General features: G+C 44.5%; 1 protein-coding gene across 2 annotated transcripts; it reads left to right on the plus strand.

Moving 5' to 3' along the window:
- The first annotated feature begins 972 nt into the window (after positions 1–972).
- On the plus strand, positions 973–23,447 carry PEDS1 (plasmanylethanolamine desaturase 1). Of its 2 annotated transcripts, XM_063349920.1 has the most exons (6): positions 977–1,278; positions 4,863–4,982; positions 16,505–16,596; positions 18,135–18,279; positions 18,938–19,150; positions 22,222–23,447. In XM_063349920.1, exons 1-6 carry the CDS (start codon positions 1,026–1,028, stop codon positions 22,341–22,343), a joined length of 945 nt encoding a protein of 314 aa, XP_063205990.1. In that variant the 5' UTR covers positions 977–1,025; the 3' UTR covers positions 22,344–23,447. The 2 variants fall into 2 exon arrangements, with proteins under 2 accessions (XP_063205991.1, XP_063205990.1); XM_063349921.1 differs by lacking the exon at positions 4,863–4,982 and having other exon boundaries at positions 973–1,278.
- The last annotated feature ends 3,874 nt before the right edge of the window (positions 23,448–27,321 follow it).

Raw genomic sequence — 27,321 nt, forward strand, 5'->3', positions numbered from 1 at the left:
AGAATCATGGTGATTTCAAGGGCACCGCGAAGTGACAGCCCTCGGGCAGCCCTTGGCTGCCGGCTTGGCCGAGTTTGGGGAAATTCCTGGGTGGTTCGGTACAAATGGGATTTCCCTGCCGGTCCCCCGGGGCAAGGCAGCGCCCGCGTCGGGGGGGGAGGGTCTGCCCCCCGGGTGGGTGCGATGGCAGCTGTCGGGGTGGGCACAGCCGCAGGGCGCTGCGGTCGCTGTGTCTGTGCCGTGGGGGCACGGGGAGGCCTTTCGTTCCCCAGGGCGGGTGATACTCGAACCTCCGGATTAAACAGGCGTCTGGTTTGGTGTCCCACCCCCTGCGAATGCGGCAGATTTTGATGTTAAGTGGAATCTATTTAATTGGTTGAAACACTTCTTATCTTAGAGCTAGTTTCTTTGATATTCAAATAAATCTGCTGCAGGAATTATTTTTTTATAGACATGATGTAGTACTTAAATATTGCTAGAGTGGAGTTTTAATTTTTCTATCTTTTTTCCGTGCTGAACTGTATTTATTTGGGACCCGGAGCACGCCGGCGAGTGGCTCCAACCCCGCCTGTTGAGGGACAGGGGCTGAATTACCCAACAAAGGCACCGAAAATCATTTTATCGGCACCGTTACGGCCTTGGCGCGTCACAGGAGCCTCCCGACACCCAGTTAGCGCCGTTCGCCTAACGACGGCCGGCGGCACCGGCTCCGCGCCGCCAGGGGGCGCGCAAGGCACGGCCGGCGGGGGCGGCACTGACGGCACCCGCCCGGCCCCGGTCCCGCACCGGCGCGCGCCGCGCCCTCCCCGGGCCCCGCCAGCGCCGCCGCTCGCTCCCGCCGCGGCGTCTCCATCTGCGCCTCCGACGCTGCCGCCACCCCATTGGCTGCGCTGCGCCGGGCAGCGCTGCCCATTGGCCCGGCGGCAGAGCGGCGGCGGCGGCGATAGGCGTGGCTGGGGGCGTGGCCGGCCGCGCCCGCCCTCCCCCACCGCCGCCGCAGCTCCGCGGCCCGGCCCCATTTCCCGATGCTGCCGCGGGCCGCAGCGCTGGCGCCGGGCTCCTCGGCGGGGCCTGGGCGCCGCTCGCCGCCGCCCGCCGGCCTGGAGGAGGAGGAGCCGCGGGGCCGGGCCATGGCCAGCGGCGGCGCCGAGAGCGTCCCGCGGCGGGCGGAGGCGGCGGGGCCGCAGGCGGAGGCCGCGGAAGAACCGGAGGGCGGCAGCCGGCGGTGGGGAGCGCAGCACGCCGGGGCCCGCGAGCTGGCCGAGCTCTATTCCCCAGGTGAGGGCGGCGGCGGGCAGCGCCCCGTTGGGCCGGGCGGGGGGGTGGGTGTGATTCCCCAAGGGCCCCGGCTCCCCTCGCCACCGGCCGCCCTGAGGCAGTGCGGCCTCAGAGAGCCCCGGGGAAGCGGAGGGGACTGGGCCGGGCCCTGCTGGGCGCCGGGCGAGGCGGCCCCGGGTCCGTTGGCGGGGGGATGCCACATGCCGGCGGCCCCGCGTCCGCCTGCTGCCGCCCTCACCTCGGCCTGGGCAGCGCTGGCGAGCGTGGCGAGCTAAAGCGGGCCTAAGAAAGGGGCCTAGACCACAGTTGGGCGGCTCACTGCGTTTGTGGTACCGTCGAGGGCCCTTCTGGTGGCCCCCGGTGTCCCGGAGAGGGTTTGCAGAGCCGGTGGCTGCCCCTCGCTGCATGCGGCGGGGGGGACGCTCCTGGTGCAGCCGCCCAGCGATGGTGGGTTCGGTCCTGCCTTGCGTTTGACACTTCTCACACACTGGGACGTGATGAACACGCACAGCACCCCACTCTTCAGGCAAACTTTTGAGAGGTTAGGAAAGCGCTGTTAGGTTAGACGGTCAGCTTATGAAAAGGTGCCAGTGTGGGGCTAGCGTCTCAACTGCAGACCTGTGCTCTGGCTGCTGGGGTGGAGGTGTTCAAACTAGAACCTGCCCAGAGTCCTCTTCCCTTTAATAACAATCAAACAAAAAGTTAACCTTTCCATCCAAAAACAGATGTATGCATTTGGTTCTAAGCAAGGTAACAGCAGCAGCTTTCGCTTCAGAATATTTATTCAGTGAACTATTCTGAGATACCCCAGAAAAGAGTGGAGGGATATTTGGATTTTTTTTTTTTGGTCTTGTCTTCCTGAAGCTTGCTATTTGTCAGAGCTCAATGAAGTGACTGCAGCTGTTCAATTATGCTATGGAAATAACTGCAAACTCCTTATAATAAAAAGTAATTTGTTTTTAGCTCACGGTGTGAGCAATGCTAGGTGTTCTTGCCATGTCCAGGGAATTCGTTCACAGGTGAAGGATTAGGAAAGGGAAGACATCTTTTCAGCATCTTGCAATTTCCAGCAGGTCAGCTGAACAGCTTAGCTTGCACATTCAAGGTAATTACTGGAAAAGCGGGTGTTCTTGCTTGCACAGAGGCAAGTATGATAAGAAAAGACAGGCATTCATTAGTTTGTCTGTCTTCTAGACTGTTCAGGGCAAGTCTGCCCATTTCAGCTTGTACTGATCACCTCTTCCTTGCCTTGAGAGAAACTGGTGTGTGATGTCTTTCAGCTGGCCTAGATATGCATCTCTGATCCAGGCAGTGACCAATTCCTGTGCTTCACAGAAAAACAATCACTAACTTTATTGCACTGTGCTCTTGCTCATAGGAAAACAGTTTCCCCCCAGACAACGTGCCACCCTTATCTTTAGCTGTAGATGGAAGTTCCTGGAAAGACTGTAAAGTAGTATATGTATAGTGGTATTTATCAGCAGTGAGCTGTGATAATGTATTAGATGTGCCTTTTTTTTCTGGCATTACATAAATAACTTATATAAACAACGTCAGAATATGTGTTGCAGTGGAAATGTGATGTTGAACTACTGAATTCTTAAGAACGGGGATTACATATAATTGTGCAGAGTGAATGTGACTCTGGAGTATTTCCATGGTTTCTTTAAGCAGATACTGTGTGGCTCTGGCGCCTTATTCCTTCATGCGGGACGTAATTTTAAATTTGAGTGCTCTTTAAACACAAGTTACCGGTGCTGACTCTGCTCCTTCGACTGATTCGCCTTCCCCGTCTGCCCAGAGCTAGGGCCGCATTCTGGACTCTGATGTCTCCGGACAGTCACCTCGGGATCCCCGTGTTCAGAGTGCAGTGGTGTTTGCCTGGACTGAACTCATGGGACTTGCTAGCAAGGAGCCGAGTGTTTCCCTGCAGTCAGCTAATTATTCCATGAGGATCTACCCACTTAGCTCCTCTAATCAGGGTGTGGTTTTCTTATGCAGGAAGTGAGTGTTAATTAACTCTTCCTTTTATTACTCCAGGGATCTCTTTATAGAATCTCCCACACTGTGACCTGATGCTGTCTTGAAATATGCTTGTTCTTGGGTCTTAATTTAATTCTGCAATTTTCTTCTCTGTTAATTTATATACTCGTGGCCTTTCTAGAACAAAACTCTGAACTGTAAAAGTTTTTGTTCACAGTTTAAAATATTGCATTGTAGGCACATTGGAGATAATACTCGGCCTCCTTTGATGTTTCTAGTTTCTTTTTCGTTGTATAGTTGAGAAGAAGGACTTGATTTAGCATTTAGGAGGAGAAATTTGACCAGACAGTAGGTCAACACAGAGGATCAGTAGGCAAGAAGCTCCTCTCCTGAACACGTGCCAGACATGGGAGTGTGCCTCTGCTGCTGTGAGAGGATGTGCACCTCACACGTAGTCGTTACTGATTGCTCCCCTGCATGTTGAATTGCCTCAAACTCGAGTGGTGCAAAGTCTATGAGGCCGCAGGAGGGAGTGCGGAATGGACTTGTGGTGTTACCTGCTCTGGGAAGCCACAGGCAGGAGGCAGCCGTGCTGACTGGCCCCCTAAAATTGGTGCAGAGTGACCTGGCTGCTCCTGAACATGTTGAGAGCTGACTACAGCCAGGGCACTTCTGGGCCAAGGTGGCAGCTCAGATCTTCATGGATTTAGGCATTATAGGTCTGCTTCTGATGCTTTAATCCTTATGGGTCTTGCATTGAGCGTTTCGTCTCCCGCAACGTCAGTGCCTTGTGAGGATCTAGCAGTGATTAGCGGCAGGCTTTCTGCTGCTAATCTGAATAGTCAAAGTGTTACCATACACTGTCTGTTCTCTTTTTATAGGCAATAAATGAGGTTTTTGTAGAGGTACAAAGTAGTACAGCAAGGTACAAGAGAGAATTGGTGCAGTTCTTTCTCTTCGCTTGTTCTGTCTCTTGCCATCTCAGAACAGCTGAGAGGTCACAGCCTTCTGCCAGGGAGCAGACAGGCAAAGACAAGACTGCAAGAGTTAAATAAGCTGGCTTAAAAAGTGTACTTGCAATGTTAGGAAACCAATTCTAGGACCATCAAAATACGGGATGATGCTTTTTCCTGTTGGTACAACAGCTTTACGTACAAGCTCTGAGATTTTAAATATTACAGATCATAAGGTGATTTAACTCCAGGGCATCTGAGGCCAGAAATTTGTTCCCAGATTCAGCCATAGCAGCAACACTGAATGCTGAACGAAATGCAAATTTGAAAAAAGATGTGATGCGGAGGAACGTTATGCCAGCAACCGCAGGGAAAAGGAAAGTAGGACAATGGCAGATGATGTCTGATTTGTCCCTGTTATTTGGGCAAGGGCAGAGGGAAGGGGTTAGTAGTAGCTCGGGGAAGAGGAATGTCATTTAACAAAATATGCACACCTCCCATGGAAAAATAAGTTTCTGTTTCAGTTCCCTGTCAGACAAATGCGGTGAGTCATCCAGGCAGTAGAATAGTCTGTCTGTATTATTTCAGACTTCAAAATGTCCTCTCAGATAAAAGTAAAACATGCTTTTTTTCCTCTTTTTCCAACAGGAAAGAGACTACAAGAATGGATCTCTGTCATCTTATGCTTCTCTCTGATCTGTTTCAATTTTTACAATCTTCTCTTCTACTTGCGACTGGAACACACCCCCTCTGTTATTTTTGGGATATGTAAGTAGGAACTGTTCACTGGCGTGAACAAGGCAAGACTGTCTGTTGTAATGCTGGGCATAAATGTGTAATCTTTTAGGCTTGACTTACTATTGGAAAGGGAGAAGGACGTTTGCGCAGGTGCGATTGTAGTGCCTCTGAAACAGAGACATCTGCAAAAATTGCTACTGCTTTCTGTCTTTCATTTCAGTGGCTTCTCAATATATCAAGGGTGAAATTTTTAATGTAGCTGTTTGTTTGGTGTTCTTATGTAGTCATTGCAAGTGTAACAGTTATTGAGAGGGCAAACAGCTGTCAAGACTGTTGAGTTGGAAACAAAATACATTGATTGACAAAAATATTTACAAGAACTTTTGAAAAAGCTGAAGCCCAAGATAAATCTTATAAAAGATGTTGCAGGCATCAAACTAGCTTGATTTCTGAGGACTGATAACTAAAAATGAGTATTTTGGAGTATTGTGCTTTCATGTCGGGATGTGAAGTTTGTGCTTTATCCTGAATCAGACTTTATTTCCATCAATATAAGAAAAGTTGCAGCTTTCTTCTGGTAATAAATGTGACTCTTGTTCTCTTACTACTTTGATTGGAAGCGTAGGCAAACAAGCTGTCTCATATCTTTGCCTTAAATGTCTAGAGGTGCTTAGGTTGGCTAGTTGTTGGCAGTACAGAGCTAGCTGGTCTAGATGCAGTGTGAGTTGGTGATTTCACTTTTTCAGTGAAGGAAAGGAAGAACTAGTAAAGGATTCTGGTTGATGCTGTACGGCTTTACTGATAGAATCAGGAATTGCATGGAATTAACTCAAGGAAAAACTTGTCTCAACATAAGCTGGGTGTGAAAAGACTCCACAACATGCATTACATCATTCAAAGCCTAAACCTGCGTACAATTTATCATACGACAACATGTTACTTAATGCTGAGAGCAGAAAATATCAGTGTTTACATGAGCTTTGTGTTATTAGAACAGCGTTGAAATTCTGTTGCACAGAAACTCTTGGGAGCGAGCAGAAGAGAGGGCAGTGGAGCAGGCTGAGCTGAAGCAGGTGGGCATCTGTGGCTGACTCAGTCTGTCGGCATTATCTGGGCAGCAAACCTTAGGGGTAGCTGTATAGTCATGTACGTATGGGAGGGGACGTGGGAAAAGGAGGGAGAATTAAATTTAGAAATCGGAAGAGTCAGCTCTGCAGTGCATGGCTTTCGTAACTTTCTGGTAAACTTCTAATATGGGATGAGGGAGGGAAGAGAGTAGTAACTAAGCATTTCACCAGTCTTCTGCTGTACTTGCAGTGCATATTGAATGCACTATTAACTTCTTGTGTTGGGTGTGTATAAATGTCTACGTATTTTTATATGAATTGCCTTGTTAACTGAAAGGAGAACAAATGGTGTCATTCATAAGGACATCATATAAGATACCTAGAGGTGTTCAGCTTCCAGGCTTTATAGTAAAAGTAACTTTTCTATAAACTGTGTGAGTTGTTGTATGTTTTAGAAGAGAATGGTACTTGTTCGCAATCACTGTTGTATATCGCTAATGATTTAAAAAAGCAAAACAAAACAACAGCAGATTCAAACAGTGATATGTGATAGGTGCTATGAATTTTTGCCAAAACTGGGAAGTGGTAATTCCTGATGCCTGTTTAAAGGTTATTGCCTTTGTGTGGGGGCTAAGGGAAAGCAGTGTCCTCCCACCATGAAACATGAGGCCCAGCTCACTCGGCCTAATTTAGTCTTGCCTACACTCTAAGTTGATGAGGTGGAGGCATTGGGAGGGATGGAGAACATCATGGCCTGAGTACTGCTCCGTAGTGATGAGGACAGATGTAGACAAGAGAATCAGTAATGATGGTTAACCTGCAGTGCAATCTGTTTGCAACTGGCTTTCATCTCAAAGTTAATATTGATAAAAGCTTGAGTTCTCTGATATTCTGGTTACCAGTTTAACTGATAAAGCAGCCAATTCACTGATAATATTATTTAAGTAGTAGTGAATGATTAAAGTAGCAGAATCTGGATTCTGTGTAAATAAAGTAGTGCGGAAATAACTGATAGTGGTTACAAAAATGAGTGCAATAAAATAAGTGCTGCATGCTATCTTGTTTTGCTGCCTTCCTTCAATACATTATTTCTCCAGGTAAAGTGTGAATGATGTCTATAATTCACAGGTTTTATTAAGTTTTGTGAAACTCATCTCCATAAACGTCCTGATTCCAAAGTATCGCATGCGATATAATGGGTGAGATAGGGAATGTTGAGTCACAGACATCATTAGATGGGTTCCTGTTGGGAGCTTTCTTGAAGCTTGGATTGGAACAGTGACCTTTGAGTTGAGATCACAAAATAAACATTCTGCTAATGAAGACATAGCTGTAGATCAAGTTCACATTAGGTCTTTGGAAATCTGAAAATGATCAGTGATCCAGGGCACAGACCTGTTCATTAAGATACATTTTTGGGCCCCCCCATGTACTCTTACATAAATATGTATTTTCTTTTAAGAAATAGGGAGTAGATTGAACTTTCTGCATCATTTCACCTAGCCTAAGTCCTATATCTGTAATTAAGGCTGTGTTATATCTTCTTTTTTCATGCCTTTAAAGGCACACATAGTTGTAATGTGGGTAATACTGTAAATATCTTAATCTAGAAGTTCTTGTGGGGAAAAAAAAAAATCTGATCCTCCCCTTACTGGCAGTCCGAAAGCACTCACTTCCTTGTATGATGTGAGCAGGCAGTCTGCTGAGACGTGAGCTCACGTGGCGTGCTGTCGTTCGCTGTGCTGAATCACCTACGGGTACGTGCTGCGGAGCGAGGGAAGAACTGTGAGCCAAGAGCTTCATGGCATTGTTGTAGAATAGCTTTTGAACCGGGTTGTGTTCTGCTGACTAAAGGTGATCTTACAGGAAAGGAAGGGGCATGTGCATCTCCTGTCTTCCAGGCTGGTTTAGCAGAGACGAGACAATTCCCTTCCCTTCCTGACTGTCAAAAAAAAAAAAAAAAAAAAAAAAAAGAAAACAGAGAGTGGGCAGAGTGTGGATTTATTTTGTTGTTGTTTCTATGTTACATCCAGTCATGCCCTATTCTGAGTATCTTCAGCTGCTGAGGAGCTATGAAAATTTTCCTCTTCGTGCGAGCTGACGAGCAAGATTTGAATTTGGTATTTTATTTGCATGCTCACATGCACACGGTTAACTCTGGGGCAGCCTTGGTTAGGACGGCTGGGTGTGAGGCAGGTGTAATAACCCATTTTTTTTCAGCTGCAGTGGGACACCATCCTGGCAGTGCTGCAGAACCAGAGCTGCCTCTGCCGCTGAAACAGCAGCTCAGTAGCGCTGGGGACTAGGCTGGCATAGGTATTCCTTGTGTGATAAGCAGAAAAGCCTCACCAGAACACGTCAGGTTAGGCTTGAAAGCTCTTACACCTTCAGGTGAGTTTGTGGTATCCAGCCTATTATTCAATATGCGTGAGTTGTGTATATATAGCATATATTAATAGCATCTAGATAAAAAGTTTGGCACCACAGATTCTGGCTTTCATTTTGCCCTCCCTCCTTATGGCTTTTTGTAGGGTTTTAAAACCTTTTTGCCAAATTGGTTGACTTGTTACTGACATTTGACTTGTATCTGCAGCCACACTTGTTCTTAATAGATACTGTTTATTGCAGTCTTTAAAAATGTAGCTAAGTTTGTGGTGTAACCTGTCTCTGTTCATAAGCACTGTCCCTTGTAGCGCCCATGTCTGTAGAAACGTCTTGTGACACAAGGCAAGATACAATTAATCATTGCTGTCTTGAGAGATGAGGAACTAATTTGTTTTAAACCCCTTGGAGGTACGCCTTTCATTATTGCAGAAGTTGTGGGTGAGCCAGAGGGAGCGCGCCGAAAGAAATCGCTTTGTCCGCTTTCAAAATAGAAACTTGTTCTGATCAAGGCCCAGAAAACCTTTTTGTTTGAAGCTCGAGCAGCTCTGCAGGGCTGCGCTGGGTCAGCCGCATTGCAGAGCCGGGCGGGGGGTGTGTAATGTGTGTGAGAGCTTTGGCACACGCCGGAGTAAAAGCACTCTGGAGACCCCAACACGTTATGAAACGGACCACTGTGCACGTGGATCCACCGCTCCAAAGTCCTGCTGCCTTACAGCAAGAGACAGAACTGTAACGGTGTCACTTCACTTTCGATTTACTTTGTATGTTAAAATGAGTTTCCACTTGAAATTTTTATATAAAAGGCCCCTGAAATTGCACCAGGGAAACCTCAGTTAACAAAGGAAAATTATCTTTTACTTCAGTGTTGGTCCAAATAAGCCAAATCTTTGTCATCTGCTGTCTCACCCCACCTCAAGTAACTATCAGTTACTTCATAGCCATAGGTAACTTTATGTTTTCCATCCTGAAATGTATCATCTCTGAAAAGCGGAGACTCCACAAGTTGTGATTAAATAGACAAAACTTTGATTCTACACTTTGTTGCACTTTGTATGGCACAAATACAATTGCATTACACTAAGACAGTCTGTATTACATCTTCTGTTGATCCATTTTGTAGCAGCAGGTGTGTGTGTGTTCTGCCCTAGGAGCTCCGGGCCATTCCAGCGCCAAAGGATCCTGGAGGCTGCTGGGCTTGACAGTGGAGTTATGGAGTGCAATTGCTGGTTTGCGCTCAGGCAGGTGAGGGGTAACAGTCTCAAACTGAAGGAGGGTAGATTTAGATTGGATATCAGGAAGAAATTCTTTACTGTGAGGGTGGCACTGGAACAGGTTACCCAGAGAAGCTGTGGCTGCCCCATCCCTGGAGGTGTTCAAGGCCAGGCTGGATGAGGCTTTGAGCAGCCTGGTCTGGTGGGGGGTGTCCCTGCCCATGGCAGGGGGGTTGGAACTAAGTGATCTTAAAGGTCCCTTCCAACCCAAAGCATTCTGTGATTCTATGTTGATATTCTCTCTTCTTCGTGTATCTTGGATAGGGGATGAACTCAGGCAGGGCGGGTGGCGGCTGTACCCTCCCTCCCTGCCTGAGACTGCTCGCCCCGCTGGTGGAGGGAGGCTGGTGGCACGGCCCCTTCTCTGCATTCCCACTTGTGTGCACAGCGGACGTGCTATTGCTCCATCCGGGACAAAGAAAGCTCTGTGTGCTTGCCGAGTTGTCAGGGGCTTTCTTAAAGTTGCAAGGGACTTTGGCTCAAGGATTTCATAACTATAGGTCTTAGTGGCCCCGATTCACGCTGAAACGCACGCTGGAGTGTTGCCCTAACGAAGGAGTAGATTATAGTGAACGGTGACAGTGGTCTGCTTCGCTGAAAGAGTGTAAGCCTCGAACAGAACCAGCATTACGGCTGCTTATGTCCCGCACCAGGCAGATGTTCAGGTATGGGGGCTCCTCCGGATGCCAACCTGCACGCACAAAGCTGCCCGGCATTCCCGAGAGCTGAGCTCACCCTGCTTGATTCCTGGGAGTGTTGTAAGTGGGTGAAACTGGAGAATTAGTTTGATTAGTCATACAAATGAAATTATTGGATTTTATTTTTAATTTAGTGAGGGGAAACTTGTTCTTGGTTTTCATTTAGTATCCATTGTTCTCTGTTCTTTTAATCACTTTCTTCTGGGATGGCTTAATTGCTTTTTCTAGTAAATACATTTTTGGGAAAAAGAAGTACGTTTTGTTTAAGAATCTGAGGCCTAAGTAAAGCTGTCAGGATTTTGTCATTTAAAAGCGGTGGGTGCTTTGCAAGCACTCCGTCAGCTGGTGAAATAGTAGGAATAAATAGCTTGCTGTGTGCTAATAGACTAGGATTAAAGACACGAAAATAAAATTTGTTGGCTCCTATCATTAAATTTATTGGGTAGTGATTCTTAGCCAAGTCATGCTTTTGATAGATGAATATTTGCTTCAAGATCTGCTGCTGTTCAACTCCAGTGGAGAAGGTATCCTGATTCCTTGGGCATCTCCTTTTCCTGGTGGCTTCTGGCAGTGTCGCCAGCTGCCCTGTGGTTTCTGCCCTGGGGCTGGTGTTCAGGTCCGTGGCAGTTCGAGGTGTGCCCCATCCTCAGGCGGCATTGCTGGGAGACAGAGGATTATATGGGTTTCCCGTAGCAGGGAGTGACTGGAGCGTATGGGAAGGACAAGAGATGTCTGCTATGTGAGTGGCGTGCCAGTCTTGCAATATAAGCTTGTGTGACTTAGGACAGACTTTTCCCATCTCTGGAGTGTATGTGTTATAGACGTGGTTTATGTGAAAACCCAGTTATAACGTAATAGAACTACTATATATAATAAAAATACATATATTATCCAGGCCCTTCTTTTATTTCGTAGTTCAGCTGTGTCCTCTGCTTACTTGCGCTGTTAGGTCCAGTTCTGACTGAATGTTTCTCAGATTTAAATAACCAAAATGATACTCGTCTTTTTTGCTTTTAAACTGCTACACTTTGTACTTGTTGAAATCTTCAGGGATTATTTTTCTTAGTCTCATAACTTGCCATGGTATCAAACCCTTACCTGTACTGAAAGCCACTAAATGTGAAATGCAGATGACTAAGACATCTTATTTTTATAAGTGTCTGAGTAACAAACAACTGTTACTTTAGCATATGGATTTTTAGAAAATAATTTTTTTTCTTTTGTGGAATTAACCACTCCCACGACTCCTTAGCGCTGTAACATTCAACTAGTTCATGTAATCACTGATTAAAAATGACTGTACTTCTCAATGATGTTACACAATAGCGTCAAGTTATTTAATAACATCTTATGCTGGTTTTTTTCCTCTCCAGAGACTCTTAACTGAGTTTTTACAGTAAATGTGAAACTTTATACCCTAACGTAAGGCTTCTGGGTTACAACCTGAGAATTCTATCTATGCAAAGCCAGGCTCTGTAAAAGTGCAGTGAAGTACAACTTTGTGTTGCAAACATGCAAAATAGTTTTATCTCTGGAACACCTTGAACCTCAAATGTCCCGCTCTCATTTGGCTTCCTTCCGCTCGCGCCGGGCAGCAGCCAGGCTGCAGGAAGTGGTGTGTGAAGGGCTCAGAAGAGAAGCCCTTCGTTAAGGATGCAAGTTGTAATCTCTTAATTTGGTACTTAAGCAATGAAGAGGAGAAGTGGGGGCTTTTCTGTGTACAAACCCCTATGTATTATCTGGTTTCTGAAGGGAGCAAAGCCATCTTGTGTTGGTTATATGTTTGGGCCAGTTGCTCTTCCAGCCCCGTGACCCACTGCCCGGCAGGTGACTTGGCTGTCGGAGTGCCAGCGGTCACGCTCTGGCGTGTCCCTGACTCAGAGGAGAGGCACTCGCTCCCTTGGCGGTGTCCCAGGGTGCTGCTGTGCCTGTGAAAAGGATCACAAGTGCGGGGCGGCTGGAAAAGAACAGCCAGTCGAGCAAATGTGTGTGTCAGTCACTTAGTTCGAAACAGCTGCTACTGGTTGAAGTTCATCTGTACACCTTTGGTCTCCCTGGATGCTAGGCCTTTTTGTTTTCTACTGATTCAGCACTCTGCTTCCAAAACAAAGAAATCCTGGTGTTTTGAGCAAGTTCTGCAGCTCGCTTTTTAACTGCAGTGCTTTCTTCCCCTCCTCCTGTGTTTTCTGAGTGCTCACCTGCTCCTCAGATATAAGCCACAGATGGGCTGATCCTCCATCCCACTATTCGGCAGGCTGCAGTAAAACAAATGTGTACAGAGCAGGATTTCTCTAATGCTTTACTGATCTTCCTTTAATGAGCGTGTGAATCCACTGTTTGCAGTTCATATATATCTATACTGTGGGTATCCTGCTTTTTCGGACTTCATGATTCACTCTTAATTCATGTTTGGGGCTGTCAATCTTATCTTGCCCTCCTGACCTTGGTGACAGAGCATCAAGGTCTTATACTGCCTTAGAGAAGAGGCTGAACGCTTGTGCCTTGGTTTTCCTGTTTTAAGTAAAGACAGTGCTAGGTGTGTGAGAGTACTGAGTTCAACTCCTTGCTGTCTGATGAGCCTTCTGAGTCTGGAGACGGGATGCAAACCAAGAGCGATGATGCTAGTCGTGTGTAACCCCTGCTACAGTTCTTGTTCTCTTGTTACATCTCATCATACACAGCCGCTGAAGAGTGAGTAAGCGCTTCTGTAATACGGCTGAAATGCAGTTTCTGGTAGTTAGCTTTTTTCAGATTGCTTTAGTATAATGCACTGCTTCAGGCACCCTTCATTCTTTCCTCTTAGCTTTCCACCAGCTGACATCAAAGTAATGGGCAAAATATCTATTGAACTGTCAGTATTTTGCCTCTGTTTTTGTTGTTCTTCCTGCTGTTCTTTCAAGCTCTGATAATGCGGTGTGCTGGAGGCGATGTGGGTTAATAGGGTGATTACCTCAGCAAGAACGGCATTTTAGTTGTTGCAAAGTGAAGTGTTGTTTGGATATCTTCCCCCTGAATCAAGGCTGGTTTGCTCTTTCAGCTGCTAGGTGCAGAGCTAAAAGCCATTGTGCTCCACCCTGGCTCACTGTAGCTTACACGTGCGGTCTAACGCAAAAACAAGTGTACAGAATTTACTGCTTATATAAAATAAGCTGCCTTCAGTACAATAAGGTGATACATAAAGGATGAAGTGTCTCCTGCTGTATTTAAGAGTTTGGGCCAACTTGATAATGGATTCAGCAGCGGGGATTGATTTATGATACAAAAAGAGAGCCTTTTGGGGTAGTAGGTGCCACACTAATCCTTATTTTTATTTCTTCTCCCTTTTTGAAAATGAAAGGTGAGGGGGAGGACTGCAGAGGTGAGGGATCAGCTAAGCAGAAGGTAACCACGAGGAGGGGTATACCTGAAATATGCTGTGCTGCATGCACTGTAGGTAACTGCTGTGCCCTGAAGACGAAAAGCATTTGATCAACAGTAACAGAACAACCCAGTCCTCCTTCACGTTCTAAAAAATAGCTGCTCTTTAGTAATTTTGCTAATCTCACAAGAACTTCATTAACCTGGACTCTCAAGGCAGCTGACCTAAGTGTCCTTATTGGAGTAGGAAAATCGGCCCCAGTCCAGATCAAGACCAGGGTAAATAAGAGTTGTGCGATTTACAGGGAAAGATGCACATCTGTTGTTTTGCTTCCTGGCATATCTCAGATCACTTTGAGTTTCTGTGAGAGAGGGAGGAGTAACAAGATGCCTTGGAGTCAAAGCAAGATGAACCAGTACACCAACAATTTTAACTTTTGCTTGGATTACAAGTGGGTTGGAATTCTCTTGCCTAACCTCTTAGCAGCGAGAGCAGTATCTGCCCATCACAAAAAGCCTCAATACTATAAATGAGAAGTTGTGCTTGAAGAAAGTCTTCAGCCACATCAAGAAACAAATGCAGAGGAGAAAGCCGGGAATTCTGCTAGCTTCACAGACGCCTGAAGAAGAGTTTGTGAGGCAGGCAGGGCAAAAAATGAATTTCCTGCATCGACCTCTGGTTTTGCAACTCCCTGCTATTTCTGGTGCAAAGACTGTTACAATGAGTGACTTCTGTAAGCAACCCCATTTTTGTAAATATCAGTGCGGAAAACTAAAGAACCATGTTCCAGCCGCTCTGACCTGGCTCTGTGAGTACTTCTCTGGTTTACGTGAACTCGCAGCCTTCTCTGAGAACTGCCAGACATGCCGACAGTAAGTGACTGTGCCTTACACTCTGAGCACCAAAGGACAGTACGGAATTGCTAATTGAGCTGCTTTGAAACATATGTTTTGAACACATAATCTTTATATTTCTGTTGCCGTGACTCATTAACAATAGATTGCAAGATCAGCGTATAGTGCTTTAATTAGCATGAACTTTGTATATGATTGAGGGATTCGCACTGAGATCAGACGCTGTAAATTCCTAGGTATATATGGTATTTCCCAGTATGCAGTAGCTATTTTGAAATCTGGGTCGTGCTTCTGCTGAATTTTTAACCAGACCTGCAGGTAAGAAGTGTGTGCTGCCTTCCCCTCTCAGAGCTCCAGCGCTGGCTCTGCCGAGGATCACCAAGTGTGCTTGTGTGCTCGTTCACCAGGTGGTCGATTGCAGAATCACCAAACAGAAAGATCTTTCTGATATTTATATGAACCTGAAGGGATGGCACTGTGGTGAAAGAGAATCCCAGTTCTCATTCTGGTTCGTTCTGTAGCAAATTTAGACTCCATCCAGGCCTCGTTAATCTCTCTTGAAACCTGCTCAGAGCAAGATGTGCAGGCTTGAACTGGTACCTCTTGATGTCTCTGTCCTTTAAAGAAAGGATCTAACTGTCCTGAATCCCTCAAGTGTAGAGGTCCCAAGGCAGTATCTCGCTCTTTGCTGTGATGCTATATCCATATTGCTGTGCTGTATTTCCCAGCTTCCCTTTTAAAAACAAGGGAACAACTTCTCCAGTCTTCTTGGAATTTTCTTCCTCAAAAGCATAAAGAGCCTGGCAGAGCTCATGCAGGAGGGCAGCTCAAACTGCGTTGGAAACCTCATTGCTGAAGGGATTGGGAATTGGGAACCTGGGAGTAGGACAACTTCTGCAGGTGAAGAATGATAGGTGTCTGTTAAACACCGGCTGACAGATCTATGAATGACTGGCAAATACACAGCTGTTTTGATCATACCGCATGTCTTATGTCCTTACTTTTAAATGTAAGGATTACCCAGAAATTTGGGTAGGTAGATTATCCAGAACAAGTCTAGTGGGAGGTGTCCCTGCCCATGGCAGGGGGTTTGGAACTAGATGATCTCTAAGGTCCCTTCTAAGCCAAACCATTCTATGATTCTATGAAATAGGACTTTATGTGCAATAACTGAAAATCATCTTTACTTGACCGCAGCTTTGAGGTTATTGTGGTTGGCAGCTAGAAAAATCTTCATGCTTGTTGCAACAACCTCTGTTAAATGGTATATCTAACTTAGTATGCGGATGTCACAAGCATACAGTGTCCCTTCCAGAGAATCATTAGCATGGTTTCTGGGCCTTGCCTATAGCGGTGCAGGTGCCACAGCCTTAAAGTTGTTTGATGTTCCAGTCTTCTTTTGTAAATAGTATTTCCATACCCAGGAGTGGCTTGTTAATTTGTGTTTATCTGTAGTTACTGGAGTTCAGTGCTGCTTGTTTACAGACCTAAGGAACCAAGGGAGAAGAGGAAGGGTCTGCAGATGGTATTGTTGGGATGGCTTTAACAGCTATTTCGTAGCCAAGTAATCGCTCAAACACTACTGGAAAAGACAGTAGGCACATCTGAGTGACTCAGTTCTAACTTCTTGGTATCTTCCATACCAGCAATAGTGAAGATTTGTCAAGCTCTTCTGTAGAAGATGGATTAAACACAAAAACTGTAGATTTAATGAAGATGGTAACTATCCAAACGGTGTCTTGTTAACCTCTTACTCCTAGTTGCCTGACCTTACGTTTATTCAGATTGGGTAGACTCATGTAGTTGTAAATATCTAAGTTAGAGGAAGATAAACGAGTAACCTTGTAAAACAATTACGAAATGTGAATATGTCGGTAAAAATGCTTCTGTATATCTAACTGTCTGTCTCCTCATTCAAGTTGCAGGAGTTATTACGGCTGACTTTCTATCAGGATTATTTCACTGGGGAGCAGATACCTGGGGATCTGTGGAGCTACCCATAGTTGGAAAGGTTTGAGATTCTTATCCTTAAGCTTGAAAAAGTTATGGCATGCTTTCTGAAGCACTTCCAGTATTCCCAGCTCTGTTGGACAGTGTGTATAAGCTGTACCTTTCTTCCAGTCTTGCCAGTGTAACCACCCCCAGAACCCTCCTCCACTAAATGGCACGGTATATTGCTGGAAAAGTGCCATGTTTATGCTTGGCCTAAGTGACATGTGCAAGGTGACACTGTCCCATTTTATCACTCTTCTAAGGTTTGCACACAGTTTTGCAATACCAGTGTTCGCAGACTGTCCCAAGTTGCTCTGGGAATGGCCTGGGACACTGCAAGTATAGAAACCTGGCTAGACTTGTGTAGATCTTCCAAAAAGCCAATAAACGCAGAGATGTGCAGAATTGTTCCTGCAGCTGAACTCTCTAAATGCTGTCTTGTAAAACACGAAGAGGCTCCAGTAGGAAATCTTCCCGGTTCTCTGTGTTCCTGGCCCCAATTGTAAATGTAGCAGTATTAGAGTGGTGATGAGTGAAGATTTAGATTTGAGATGTTATTATACATCTGCAGCTACAAAAGCCAGATGGTTAGTGGAAGGTTTACTGACTTCTATAATAAGCAATAATCTGTTTATCTTTAAAAAAAACTTCTTCATAGTTACCATTACTTACTCCTCACAGTGCAATATTAGAAGGATCTCTATTGAAAAAAAAAAAAGTATATTGGATATTCCTTGTAATTATCCAGAAATACATGAACGAGAACAGCAGAATTAAGACTGTTGGGTTTTGGCTTATTTTTGTTTACCTTCAATAGATTTAGTAGTCCTTGAATCCCTCTATCTGCGGACCATAGTTCAAAAAAAAAAAAAAAAAAAAAAAAAAAGGGCACTGCAGGAGATTATGCACCAAATAAATAAGAGTTCAGGCTGACCAGAACACCTTTGCATAGGCTGTACATGATGTATGTGTTAAAGACAAATAAGTTTTCTTGTTTTACTGTTCCAGTCCCTCTGTCTCCTCCGGAATTGTGTATTCAGATGCAATTTCTTTTCCTAGAGGAGACTTTTGTATAGTCTATCTGACTTACATGGGTTTGTCTAGGTAATTTAATTTGCATTTAATCTGTTAACGCTGGCATCTACAGCCCATAAAAGTGTTAGGCTGAATTTTCATTTTTTAGTGTTTTCTTTGTTTATGTGACTTATGTTTGTTTGTGAATTTTGCAGGCTTGTTTTGTCTGTGAAATCAGGATGCTGATGCTTTGTTTTTGAGACCTAGAGACTAAAGGTCCTAAGTGAAAACTAAGAAGAATAAAACTGAAAAGTAATCAAGAACTGAATTTGAGTTTGGGAATTGAATTGCTTTGCAAACGTAAATCAAATTATCTGAAGTGTTTCCATCACAAAAGCTTGAATCCTGCTGACATGCTTTCTACTATGGAACTCTCTTAAACTCAGTCATCGGATTTGAATGCATGTGAAGTTTTTTTGTTTTTTATCTTTTTCTTTCCAAGGTCATTATTGAGCCATCATGTTTATCAATTTCTTTTTTCAGGCTTTCATCAGACCTTTTAGAGAACATCATATTGACCCCACAGCAATTACCAGACATGATTTTATAGAGACCAATGGAGACAACTGCTTTATGACGCTAGTCCCGTTGGCAAACATGGCATACAAATTTGTTTCATTTTCCCCAGGTAAGCTGTTACTTCTGACTTACGTGGATTTAGCATTTTTTTTAGTATTTGAAGAACGTTTGTCTGTGTGAAGCTAGGAGAAATCAGTGGATGCGAGATGACCAGTAATAGGTGTTGGAAGCATGATGCTCCTGGGAGGAGGGAGGGAAGCTTTTTTACCTTGAAGGCTGGGCAACTAGAAGGTGAGAGCGCTGTATTCCGTAGCTCAACAGAGAATCTGCGGCTGAAGGCTTGCAAGGAAGCATTAGACGTTACAGTAAATACTCTTTTTATAAGAGGGATCAAACTGTGTGCATATAGGGAAACTCATTGTTCTGAAGTGTATAAACATGCTTCATCTCTGTGTAAACGTGCTTTATTTGCAAACTAGAAGTGCAAGAATTAAAGGATTAATTTAACTTTATGGATGGTAAACTCAGACTTTAACTTCCTGTTTATGGCAAGTTGTCAGACGTTGGCACTTACCAGCCTGTCTTGTGACATTCTGGAATTGCTTATGGCTCACCGGCTCTTGTGACACTTCTGCCAAAGCAGCTTCGTTGAGGCCATTGTTAGTTCGTGCAGCACCAGGCAGCTCTGTCTGGGCAAGACATCATTTTCCTAGTAGAAATTTACCTTTTCATAAATGGTATTTAAAGATACGCATCTTGTTTTGCAGAGGCATTATATGAAACGTGTCCTTGGGAGTGTTATGTCTTTGCCCTTATCATCTTCATAACCATGACGAACCAGATTCACAAGTGGTCTCACACGTACTTTGGTCTTCCACGCTGGGTCATATTTCTACAGGACTGGCATGTTATCCTGCCACGGAAGCATCACAGGATCCATCATGTATCTCCACACGAGACGTACTTCTGCATTACAACTGGTACTGCCATCTGGTTCATACCGCAAGCTCTCTGGAGTAGTCTGGTGCAATTCACCTGGCAAGATGTAATTTAGTGACAGCCTGTTAAATACCTAGAAAATGACACAGTGAAGTTACTGTGCTCTTAGCTGCACAAGCTCTTGCAAAACTATAGTTGACTTTGTTGTGTGTTTAAAAAAAAAAAAAAAAAAACCACCATGGGGGGAAGATTTGTGATTGGCTAAAAGATAACTTTCAGCCTGACAAGGGTACTCGGTGGTACTGAAATCTGGTTGCATGGTATCTTGGTAATCTCATGCTAGTAATGGATTTTGTTCGTTGAAGTCTTAGAGCTGCTGTTCCCTCAAAAGAGCACATCGTCTGCAAGTGCAGCTTACCTGGAATGCTCATTTCTAAAGCAAGGCTTCTGGATTTTCAGCATACACTCATTCAGATTTGGAGCAGAGGAGTGGGCAGGTTTGCAGAAAACTGGCCTTAGGTTCCCGTTATTTCTATATTCAATGTTATGCCCACTGTACAGGTGGGTCTACTCCATCACCAGTGTTGCACAATCCTGAATAAGATATCAAGTTAATCAGCTGGAAATAAACCACTCCGGTTCTTCATTCTGTCATTGATTTGACAAACAGTTTATGTCGGTTTTGAAATCTCTGCCAAGAAACAGATCTAGTTCTCATGACACCAGAATGTCATGTAAAAACGCAGTACAATTAAGAAGCCTGACTTGACAGATGATAGCAAAAGTCTTGCCACTCTAAGAGCTTTTTTGAGTCCTACTACATCCTGAAAGTTTAAACCTGGCCATTATTAGCAGTCTTGAGCTAGTTGCTTTTTTTTTTCTCATTTAAAAAAAAAAAAAGAGCATGTGCTTCTGTTCACTCCATGCTTTCTGTAAGTCCTCCTGCCATACTGGTCTGACATAACGCAGCATGGTAGATTGTATACATGGATTTTCCAGTGGAGCAAAGTGTTTCTGCAGCCCTAATTCTTTTTCTACTAGGCTAGAAGTGAGGAGGAGGACAGAAATACGCAATCAATGCGCTATTTACAAGGGGGCTTTACTGAGTAAAATAGGATTAGTTATTGTAATGCACTTGTTGGTCACTTGACTTAAGAGTCAAGTCCAAGTCCAGAGAGTATACTTGGTTTCAGAGCTGACCTGCATACGTAAAGGTCTGCCACTGTCTCATTGCCAGGGAAGGTGTCAGATAATGGCGCTTTCTGGCATTCCCAGTGTTAAAGCTTTCACACTGACAGTTTAAGCACCAGGAAGGAGTTGTCCATTCCTTGAGGGGCGAAGGCTGTGTTAATGAGAATTGCGTGGGCTGACTTCCTAAAGAGCATCACCATAGAGTGAGCTGAGTGGAGCTGCAGGATCGCAGGTGAGCTAGGAAAGGTCATGTCCCACTACAGAAGGTGGCTGAAACGGTGTCTGTTTTGATAGATCGTTAAAGCTGTAGTTATGTCTGATTAGGAACAATCTAGCTCTCTAGAAATGTGGTATTTTTCAGCAGTGAATATCCTGAACATTCTTTTCCTTTTAGTATTTCTGTCCCATAATAGCTATACACATAGTCTAAGACATCACCGGCAAGAACGGTTGTTTTCCTCCTGCTGGCTGTGTCACCGCTGTAGGCACGGTACTTGGAGCTATTCTGCATTTTAGCTCTTTCCTCTAACATGAACTGCTGCTGCTAGCGCACTGTTTCCATTGTGGTAACGACTTCTTCATTCCTGCCTCTCCTTTGCTTTTGTTCTCTTACACTTGGTTCCCTTTTCCAGAAATGTCCATGGAGTAAAGCGTAGCAGGTGTGCTTCAGAACAGTACTGCAAGTGTAACCCTCTGTACATCCATCTCTTCCTGCTTGTAGGAAAACTTCTACAGGGAAATGACATTTCCTGGTGCTGATTTCTTTTGGTTTTCCTAGTTTTACAATATTTGATAAAACAGAAGCCTGAAGTTACTATAAAATACATTGTAATACAACCCTGTGCACTCTCCTGTCAGTTACATGTAGTTAGTTTGGCATCGAAATACAGTTACAGAAAATCAAGTTAATGTACTAATTAATAGCCTGAGAGCGAGACATAAAGCCCTTCTGAATTCAGGGTGAGGCCTATTAAGCTTGTGTGAGCTCCAGCCGAGCAGCCTGTACGGTGCAACACTTCTACAAAGCATTCAAAATACCCTAAACCCATAGGCTAGGAAAGATGCATTAAACTCCTGTTGCATTAGAACGCGATGGCACTTGTTGCCGTTTTTACATAAAATGGTAAAAGCCCGTCCCATATCAACCTGTTACAGCCTTTCTGGTTCCTTGGAAGCAGAGGTGCTCCGCCTGCTGCTGCGCGTTTGGGAGCGTGCTGCTGCCTGAGCTGCCCTTTTCAGCCAGGAAGCCTCCAGCGTCAGCCGCTGTTAATGCAGCATGGTACTACAACGAGATTTCTCCATCGCAAGCTTCGTTAGCAATCAGCTATGCAAACTTTAATTTTGCCCAGGGAAAGCATAATACATTTAAGTACCTTAAAAATGAAAACTGATGTTGGAACTATCTAAACTTGAGGCTTTAAGAAAAAACTTTGTGTAGTTTGCTGAGCCTTAGTTAGTGGTGTTTAGATCCCAAACAGAAATCTTCATTTTTATTTTTTTTAAATTTCTTTTTCTCTAGAAACCGTGTCATTAATAATGTATCTGAGATTTCAGAGCCATGTTGTGTGTATTTACTTTCCTGCTGTACTACCTAATGAGAAACACAGGGAAAAGCCCAGCGGGCTTTGTTGATGGGGAATATAGCTGATATTGTTGGGCTGGCACTTTTGTTTGTTTGCTTAAATTCCAATACTAAATCTAAGGCGCTACTAATACAAATGTCTTGCTTCTAATACAAGACATTGAACCTGGTGGTCCCTTTTCTGATAGCTTTGCGATGGCCATAGAGTATTCCACCTCTGAACTCCCCTTACATTTGCCTTGTGTATAATTTAAAGAATGTTATTAAATAAACATTGCAAGACATGGAACTTTGGATGCTATGACAAACTAATGCATTTTTTCCTTTGCAATCCCTTAGGTTGGCTGAACTATCCACTAGAGAAGATAAGATTCTGGAGGTGTTTGGAGAACATTATCCAAGCAGTTACTGGGGAGAAGCCAAGAGCAGATGACATGAAATGGGCTCAGAAAATTAAATAACTTTTGCCAGCCTTCTGCAATCCTTAACTTGTTGCCAATGTTGGTTTTTTAAAAACAAAAAAAAAAAAAGAAAAAAAAAAAAAGAAAAAAGCCATCAGCCAAATTCAAGACCTGCAAAGAAATAACAGACTCTAAAGCACAAACTAAAAAGTGCTAACACAGACTGTAATGAAAAGAACTAATTCTTAAAACAATACTTGAAATGAAGATGATTACTCTTACTGAGCACCTTTTCATTTAGCTTACATCTACGTCTGCTTACATCTTAGAAAATACTTCATCACGGTATCTCAGAAGGCTATCGGGCAAGCCAGAAGGCAGGACAGTCACTCCATTGGTACATGGTGGCATAGTAAACATGTGTTGTATCAACATTATTTAACACTTCAAAAATAGCTTGTTGCCTAAGACCTATAGGGAGAATGGTGACAACAGTTTGTCACTTCATGTTTTAGCCCAAATGCACGGCATGAAAACAGAGTGTCAAAGTAATGGAAGCCTATAAAATCATCACTGTTCAATGCACTTAGTGATTGATAAACTTACAGCTCTATCTTCTCTATCATGTTAAATCTAATTGGTGTAATGTGAAACAGACTTCGAGAATCCTACTCCAGCAGTGGGACATGAATCCTCAAGTGTCTTCAGTTTCCCATTAAAATAAAATTATTCTACTCTCTACATGGAATTGAGCAAACCGTTTCTGCACAAGCCTTCAACTTAACAAGCCTCTGAGGAGAGGGAGGGCACCCAGTACAACACATGCTCGCGTTTGCTCATGCGGAGTGCACACTGATGAGTCTTCTATTAAGTGTTTCCTACCCCGACAATAAATGTTTAAAATAGTTCTAGCATTGGGCACATTGCAAATAGCTGTATTCAAGAGCTCAAGGTATCAAACTTGTAATGTTAGAAGGGAAATGTCAATGACTGGTGTTACGTTCGGTTTTGTGTTTTTTTTTTTTAAGGTGCTTGCTTGTTTCTGTAAATAATATAAAGCCTTAATCTCTTCTGGTGTAATGGAATAATATTTTAATGTGATGTTTGAATGTATATAATATATTTATAACAAAGCAGTTGGATAATACTAATCATGTTTGTTAAGTCTTGTTGCTGTTCTTCATTCGTGCATTATCAGCACTTGGTCCAAGAACTCGGTCACTGGCTGCAAAATGCTTCCCACTGTTCCCGACACCTGAAACACGTTGCAGCCTGTTGAGCCTTGTTTAGGTTGAAGTGATCAATTGTTCCAGTATCAGCGTGGCACTATATCACGCCAGACCTCAGCACCTTTCAGGAAGTGCAAGCAGTTCTGCTGTGGATGCTGAGGTTTAATTCTGCTGCACTGGGGGAGTGAAGTTTCCCTAAGGACATCCAACAGGCCCTTTATCAAGTTAACATGATTTGGGTCTTGTTTAATTCTTTCCTAAGTGCCAGTGTACTGATGGTCAAATCTAAAACTGTTTTCCCTTCCCTAGTTGTACATTGTGTTGGATTCGAACTGTCTTTTTCTGAAGACCACAGTAAGGTGTTTTTAAGTCAGAGGTTTAGACTGACCTTGATCTCAACTTCTTCAGATATGATGGACCATGGCTTCTGGAAGGGTTGCGACTTGGCAGTTCTTCAGTGGAAACTGCCGAATGTAGATGTGTCTGAGCTGAGTTCTGCAGCTTAAAATCGCAGGTGGTACCTTGGTTACGAAATATTTAATGCGTTTAAATGATTCAGACCCTTGGAGAACTTTATACTATTACATGAAACTATGGTCTGTTCCAGTTGTCACAGATAATATCAGGTCTCTGTGTAGCTTTGACGGTAAAGAATGCTTCCACTTTAGTAGGAGCCTCAAAATGCCTTTAGTTGCAATTGGAGGAAGGAGGAGGAGTACTCCTTTAATGCTGTTATTGTGGAAGATGGGTGTGTGATTTCATACTATCTCTGGTGAAAAGAGAGGTTTTTCCCCTCTTTCTCCCACCCATGCCATCAAAAGCCTGGGCAAAGAAGGCCGTGTGTAAGAACAGGCCGTGTGTAAGAACACACCACGTGTAGTAACACAGAGCACTGTGGGGAGCAGCAGGAGGTCGCAGGCTTAGTTAGGGAAGATCATTGCGAACTGGCAAGTTCTTTGTTAATTATTGCCTACTTCTCCCAGATCTGTGTGTTTAAGAGGTGTTATTCTGCGCCAAACCTGTTGGCTCAGTGTTCTTCCTAGATGTGGTTTTATCTCTACTTGTTTTAATTTCCAGGCACAGACTGTTTGGCTTTATGTTAAAAAATGGGGATGTGAATATAAATTTAGGTGGGAAGAAAGGTAACTTCTGCTATAGTGGAAGTCAGTGTGGCAATCATTACTCTGAATCACTGCAGTTAGATCTGTTAATAGTTGCTATTTGTGGTGCAAACTTACCTTAAATTTCTTTGGCGTGACAGGTATTGAACAGAATATATGCTGAATGCGGGTGAGGTGAGGATGCAAGCTACCCTGTATCCAGAGCAAAGAATGCTTCTCCTTCTTCTTCTCCCCTTCCAATGTGAGTGTCCTGTGGTTTTAGAGGTGTAGGAACACTTAGGAAACAGCGTTTATTGCTGTGAGTGCGACAAACTGTGGTAGTTATTTCTGTCATCTTGGCAAAAGCTCAGATTCATGCCTGCTTCTACCTTGGGACTCCTATAATCCATAGTCCAACAGATTTGTCGTCCTTGGTGATCTGTCCCTCCTGCCTTCATCCCTTTCTTCCCCTTTCCCTCACCTTTGACTCCAGTTTGAGTTAAGTAAACCAGGGTCAAAGCCCAGTACAGAACTGGGTGGATGCTCAGGACTCCTGTGTAAAACAGCCTTAAGCACGGAGTCCTTTGAGAGCTCATCTCCTCCTGCAAATTTAAATGCCAAGTGAAAGCAGTGGTGCAGCGTATATAACAGATGGATTCGAAGCACATAAATCATTAGAATTTGTATTTCATGAGTGCTATTAAAGGCAAGTGCTGTTGCCCAAACCTCTCAGCCACTTGATCTGTAGTCTTACTGGAAACAAATCTGAGCTACTAGTACTGGTGGCTGCTGGGGCTATCTGTCTGGTAATCTTGCTTAATTATGTGAAATGGGGACAGCAGTTAATCTCTGGATGCTGTTTTACATGCTGATGCTGTGCTCGACTTGCGAGGCAGCTCTCGCTCAGAGTCACTCAAGGCGTCCGAAGTGACTGGCATCTCCTGGTGTCCCGCATTCATGTCACTGTTCATAAGGCAATGTCGAGGGGTGCAGCCTGTGGGCAAGTTTTGGTTTTGTAATCCTTCATTTTTCCCTCCCTACTGTGAGTTGAGGAGTATCTTAAAGCTTCCTACTCCTTGGCGGTGGGTTAATGGATACCTGTATGAATGGGCTTGGTCTTCAGTCTTCAGTTGGTTTCTGGAAACTGTTCCACCAATTTAAAGTAGTGGATGCTTCTGTAAAATCAATATGGCAATTCTGGAGCAAAAGGCTACATGAATCCTTCTTAACAGATGTAAATCTGGCTTAAGATAAATTTGTCTTAAGTTGATTAGGAACAGATTAGAGCTAAAGCAGAATAAGGCACTCCTTTTAAAGTCCACAGAGATAGCCTGCATTTCAGTTTAACTAAATGCTTTTAAAAGCTATTTGATTTCAGTCTCTCTTATCCACAGAAAGACGTGGTCAGTCTCCTGCTCCCTGGACCTTCAGGAGAAGGTCTTTCAGGCCAAGACTTCTGCCAAGTCTGTATTTGCCCTCTAACGAGCCGGCTCCTCGTGGTCACGCAGGGGCCTTGCAGGAGCAGATCTATTTCTTTACCTGTGTCTGTGCGTTGCAGAGGTCCTACAAGCAGAGCTGTTTGGGGACTCGTCTGCCAGGGGAAGCATTGCACTGTGGTAAACTGAGGAAAATTTCTGCAAAGCGCCTTAAAATCCCGCTCAGCCTTTTCTTGAGGCAGTCTTTGGGACAGCCTGATGGGCTTGGGTTTGGTGTTTGCTTGGAAGTTCCCATGGACGCATGTCAAACCGCTCAGCTTTCTGTGTCTCTCAGCTTCTCCAATTTTGTTTTGTTTTGCTGCTGGATCAAGTTATCTGTGTTCTCTCCGCTCATCTGCAGCCTGGACCTCTCTGTTGCCTCTGTGAAACACTGGGGACAAACGAGGAGGATCCCTGCTCAGAGCTGGCGTTTGCTGGACCAAACGTGAGGAGAAAAGGCAGTTCTCTTCAAGCCAGCCTACAGACCACGAGTGCATCGACAGAAGCGTGTCTTTCTGGCACGTTTCTGTTCTACGCTATTTAAAAAAGAAAAAAAAAAAAAGCTCAAGGACTGGTTTGACTCACGGCTGTTTGCGCAAGCCAGCAGGGCCAGCGCCAGCAGACTTGCCTCCATGAGATAGGGCCAAAGGAGGAGGTTGTGGCTCAGGTGCGGTGCCTGTCTCTCCGTCTGCAGTGACTAGCAGCGGGGCTAAAAAGCGGAAGGTTGGCGGGGGCTTTAGCTGATCGCCTACCTCGCCCCCCAAAGCTACCGCTTACCCTGCCGGGGCGAGAGGCTGCTCGGTGCCAGCCCTGGTTATGCCATGGTTATCTCGGGCCGCTCCCGCAGGGTGCAGGTTTGCGGAGCTCGTGTGCCACCTAGCTGCTCCGCGGGCTCTCCAGCCATCGTGGCCGAAACGCGCTCTTGCAATTAAACAAAATCCAGCCAGTAACAAAAACGTTGCTATTTTAACGTCGCCTCAAAGAATGGCTGATAGACCCAGTGCCTTGGCTCTGTTTGCTGCTAAAAGATGAGTTGGCTGAACTGAGTAAAAATGCGATGGGTCTCCAAAACGTTTTGCTGTGTAATCGTTCCTGCAAATTTTCGTATGATGGCTTGGGGCACAGGTTTTTTAGAATTTGTGTTGCAAGACAAAGCAGAGCCCATCCAAAGACAATCCAGTCCCTCCTTATTTTTTATCCTTTGTTGTTCCTGTATTAACTGGAGAGGGACAAG

This window comes from Chroicocephalus ridibundus, chromosome 12, assembly GCF_963924245.1.
Source record: "Chroicocephalus ridibundus chromosome 12, bChrRid1.1, whole genome shotgun sequence".
Lineage (NCBI taxonomy): Eukaryota > Metazoa > Chordata > Aves > Charadriiformes > Laridae > Chroicocephalus > Chroicocephalus ridibundus.